General features: G+C 45.5%; 1 protein-coding gene across 2 annotated transcripts in view; it reads left to right on the forward strand.

Annotated features, from left to right (window-relative positions):
• peak1 (pseudopodium-enriched atypical kinase 1) overlaps positions 1-4,921 on the forward strand; it is an 82,503-nt gene extending 77,582 nt beyond the window's left edge. For both annotated transcript variants that reach the window (XM_055040750.1, XM_055040758.1), the window contains one exon: positions 939-4,921. In XM_055040750.1, the coding sequence (XP_054896725.1) occupies positions 939-2,255 (1,317 nt within the window). In that variant the 3' untranslated portion in view covers positions 2,256-4,921. The remainder of the gene's footprint in view (positions 1-938) is intronic.
• The last annotated feature ends 82 nt before the right edge of the window (positions 4,922-5,003 follow it).

A 5,003-nucleotide genomic window follows, 5' to 3' on the forward strand; every position in this document is an offset into this window, starting at 1 on the left:
TTGCAAATCTGCAACATCTGCCTGGAGAGGGTTAAGCCTGGTTTCTGAAATGATCAGTAGCTGTATCGCTAATATATATTTAAGCATATATATATATTTCTCTACCATTTTGACACTGTGAAAAAACAACACTGTTTCGATTAAGAAATACATTCTCAAATGGGAACGAGGCGGAAAAAACTTAGACTATTTATATCAACCCAACTTTACTTATCAAACCGTGACTGACATGTTAAAACATTGTGCTTCCCTAAAAACAATAAAAATGAACATGTTAAGGGAAATAAATGTACTTCGTGCTTTATTACAGCTAATTGTTTCCCAGTAGCCGAGGTTTTCTTCTTGCAGAATTAAAAAGCCATTTACTGCTGCTCAGAGGCATCACTCTGTTTCTTGTAATCTCACAGACCATTACACTTTTGGCTCTGGGAGACTTTTTGTGTTGTTGTTGTTGTTGTTTGGCTGACCATTGTTGAGCACCAGAACCCTCATTAATTCTCCTAACTTTGGGTAAGTGGTCTTCACACAGCTTTAAAGTTGGTGATGTGATTTTCCACAGTTAGCTCGCTGCACGTCTTGCTCTTTATTTTCCTATTCTCTGTCATGATACACTTCAGCAGAGACATAGTGGATATCACTATGGAAGATAGTAATATCTTATTAATCAATAAAGGTCAATAAAATAATAAAAACAAAAAAATTTCAACCAAAGCCATAAATAGAATGGATTATGGAGACTAAAAAAATGCCCTTGAAAAATTATTAAACATCAGAATGGAAGTTAGTTTTGTTTATTATTACGGTTGTTTAATTGCATACTGCAACAGGCTTAAATGTTGCCTTTTTTGTAAAATAATTGAAAAATGAATAAAAAATACAGAAGCTAAAAGTAAGGAAATTAGTAAAAAAAATTAAAATCTGCTGGTTTTAATTTACAGATCTGTCGGAGTCATGTGAAGGAGACACAGCAGCAGTTTTTCCACAGCCTGGCGGTGAGACAGAGCCTCCCGGTGCACTTCAACATCCAGCAGGACTGCGGACACTTCCTGGCTGACGTCCCCGCCCGACTGCTGCCTTGGGAAGAGGAAGAGGAGGGAGAAGATGAGCAGGAGGAGGAGCAGAGAGACAAGAATCATGAAGGACAGACAGGGATGGACACAAAGCCGACAGACTCTGAAGCGTCGAAAGCTGAGTCGGACGAGGTCCCGGCGAACATGAACTCGCCGGGCCAGCTGAGGAGCCGAGTGGTGGTCATCACGCGTGAGGTACCCTTTCAGACGGTGGCGGACTTCGTGGGAGAGGGCGTGGCCCGGCACGCTCACAACCCCGAGCTGTATGAGCGTCAGGTGTGCCTCCTGCTGCTGCAGCTCTGCTGTGGCCTGGAGCACATGAAGCCGTTCCACGTCACGCACTGCGACCTGCGGCTGGAGAACCTGCTGCTGGTCCACTGCCAGCCCGGCAACCCCTGGAACCTGGACGTGCTTGAGCCCAACAACAACAGCAGCGGCGGCAGTAGCAACGGCTCGGGGGCCTCCGCCGCCGCCGCCTCCACCTGCCCCGCACGCCTCATCATCAGCAACTTTTCCCAAGCCAAGCAGAAGAGCAGCCTCATGGCGGCCAACCAGGAAACCCTGCGTGACCAATTGCGGCTAGCGCCTGAGATCATCACGGCCACGCAGTACCGCAAGTGCGACGAGTTCCAGACCGGGATCCTCATTTACGAGATGCTGCACAGGCCCAACCCGTTCGAGGAGACGCCGGACCTGAAGGAGCGAGAGTACACCTGGGCGGACCTGCCGCCGCTGCCCGTCAGGTCGCTGTACTCCCAGGGGTTGCAGCAGCTGGCCAGGCTGCTGCTGACGGTCAACCCATCGGAGCGGATCCAGATGTCCGAGGCGCGGGCCTGCCTGCAGTGCCTCCTCTGGGGACCGCGAGAGGACCTGTTCCAGGCCCTGGGCTGCGGCGCCGGTGCCGGCCCCGTGTCCGGGGCCACCGCCAGCCAACGGGAAGCAACGCTGCAGAACTGGCTGGACCTTAAGCGGACGCTGATGATGATAAAGTTTGCGGAGCGTTCACTGGACACGGCCTGCAGCGTGAGCTTGGAGGACTGGCTGTGCTGCCAGTACCTGGCCTTCGCCACCACGGACAGCCTGGGCCGCGTGGTCCACATCCTGCAGCAGCCGCCGCAGCCCCAGAACCAAACCCAAACACATCCGGCTCATGCCCACCGCCTGGCTCAGCCTCAGCAACTCTAAGCTGTTACTATGACAACACCACCAACTTCTTCCCCTCTATCTCTGCTCCCCTCAGCTGATGAAATGTGATGTATGCGAACGGTGAGCGCCAGCCGAATGCGGAGCCGTTTGTTTTTCCCGTCAGACCGTACGGCGAAAGTCTCATCAAGCAAGCAGCACGATCTCATGATCAGATCCCATTACCGCAATGTTCTTAAATCAAGTGCAGGAACAAGCTGAAGCACAGGAGTCTGCAGGAGTCAATCCGATCAGAGGCAGCGACACGTTACCAAACATGGGAGGAGATTTTAGCCATCAGGTTCTTTAATGTTCTGCCAAGACAAAGCTCTTTAGAATGCTCTCAGCGCCTGAGATCATCACAGATTAGATTAATTTTTAGGGTTGAATTAAAAACAAATGATTTGATATGGAAAAATATGAAACCAAGATTTTTGTTTTTTAAAGGAATTTGATCAAAATCAAAATTTTAACTCCAAAATCACTTACAGGCAAGTCAGTGCGTCTATGAGGACACTGGGGACAGGGTTATCTGGCTAAATCAGAGACATGTTGGTTTATGGTTTTGGTAAAGCTTTTAGTTTTATTTGAATATTAGAAGATATTAAAATATCATTGAAATGTGTCTTTTTAGCACTCTGTGATTAATTATATCAGGAGAACTGGCAATGTCACACTGTGTGTCAGCAATTGCTGTACGAAAGGATTTTAGTAATTAAAATGAAAACAATTATTACAGATTTGACATTAAACCAGCTTTGTCAACTTATATTGGTGTTTAGCAGCATTAGTGCAGTTTGAGTCACAAAAACAGGTACATCCCAGATTTCTAAAAGGCTGTCAGCACTTCAAAAAAGATGAAACGGAGCAATTCTCCTCTCAAATGTTTAGCCTTCCTGTTATGTGCTTGAAGTCTTGCTTTCTCTCGCTCTCTCACAGCCTTAAAAATCTGCAGTCATCTTACCACATAAAATAAGTAGCTTACTTCTCTGTTCTCCCTCTGAATTCAGCTGTGACCAACTCAGATTCAGTCTTTCATTCAGTAACTTAGCTTTACCAATCTGGTTTGGCCATTATTCAAAAAAAAATAAAAAATAAAAATTACATTTATGAGTTACTGATTTCTAGTTTTAACAGGACTGCCACATTTCATCTTAAGGTTGATCTATTGCAGACTGGCCCTAAGGTTTGCGTTTCTACACGTTTAAATCTTGATTTAAAAACCGAAAGCTAATCTGCATTTGAACAGAATGCCTTTACGTTCACCCTCACCGAAATGAAACTCGGACACATCTGCTCCTGAGTCTGACCTTCACTCAATGTTTGTGCAATGGATTGTTTAATCACAGTGGTTGACTAATCGACTCCTCCGTTCGTTTTTGTGGCACATAAACTGGTTTTATTTCAGTCCTGCAGCTTTTTAGGGGGGATGAAAAAGAAGAAACAAGTGAATTTCAGAGTGAATGACTTCATCCATCGGACGGAATGTTTCGTGGACTGCAAAAAAGCGAGTCTTTGTTCGTTTATCTTGTTTTTGTCGAGGTGTTTTTGAACAGTTCTGAGTTCTGGATATTTGCACACTGAGTCAGAGCGACGCCTCTGCGGACGCCTGGGGTCACAACGTGACGGACGACTGGAAAAAGTTGGGAATTGGACGATCTGGTTAGACATTTGAACTTTGCCGCATCCTCCTGCTGAGCTGCATTTTTGATTGCATTTTGACAGTATTGAAGCATCTTTGAAAGGAAATGCTCAACCACTGGGATATGTTTCTCATCCTCTTGTTCTAATCCAGCCAGTCCTGAAGTGAATCCAGTTCATCCACCAGCTTTAACTAAAGAGATCGGTGTTACTGATCGCAGCGTTTTAGCTTCGATTCGGTAGAGTCAGTGCAGGTACTTGAGTCTCCGAACCGCCATTCAACAAACTCAACAAATACCATCTTTAACTCGGATTCAACACTTTCTCTCACAAGTTTACTTGACTGGATCCGGTTTTTTTACAGTGTACAGACCGCAGCAGAAGCGTTGCTGTGGGATCATCACTTGCAGATGTACAGTAACAATGCAATGGTCCACAAAATGGGGGTGGGGGAAGAAACAAAGTTGGAGTGAGTTTGTTACTGCGGTAGCGTGTGGTGAGGAATGTGTGTGAGACAGCACTGGTGGCTGGCCGCCTTTATTTAGAAAAATATATGAATTTAACCTCTTCCCTATTTTAATCTGCACACTGTTTTATTGAGTACAGAGCACCTCTATTTCTTGTTAGAGCCTGATAGTCATTTATTCATTGTTGCTTTACTTGACTTTCTTTCTTCTCGCATGTTCTGGAGGAAGAATAAAGTGAGTAGTTATCACTGTCCTACGCGAACAAACGACCAGAGAAGATCTCCGTTTTCACACGCCACAGTGTACAGGATTTCACTGAGTTTGCCTAATGAGGAGAACAACCACTTTGGCAGAAGGACGTCTTTTGAACCGGCTTTTCGACAAGTTTGAATGACGCGTCGTGTGTGCCGATGAATGCCACTGAGTTTAGTTTTGAAGAACAGGAGCTCTGTAATGCTTTCTGTGACGACGTGTGGAGTTTGTCCTCTGGCTTCATCGCCGTCAATTGTTGAGCAAGTTAGCCGACTGTAACAGAACAATAAATATATGTTTTTATATATACATGCTGCCTTTGTGTCTTTTCAGTTTAAGGAAGACTGTGTGCTTTTGGCGACCATTTTCAATGACTCAGTTTATTCTTTGG

Source organism: Poeciliopsis prolifica, unplaced genomic scaffold (assembly GCF_027474105.1).
Source record: "Poeciliopsis prolifica strain line A6 unplaced genomic scaffold, Auburn_PproV2 SCAFFOLD001, whole genome shotgun sequence".
NCBI classification, from domain to species: domain Eukaryota; kingdom Metazoa; phylum Chordata; class Actinopteri; order Cyprinodontiformes; family Poeciliidae; genus Poeciliopsis; species Poeciliopsis prolifica.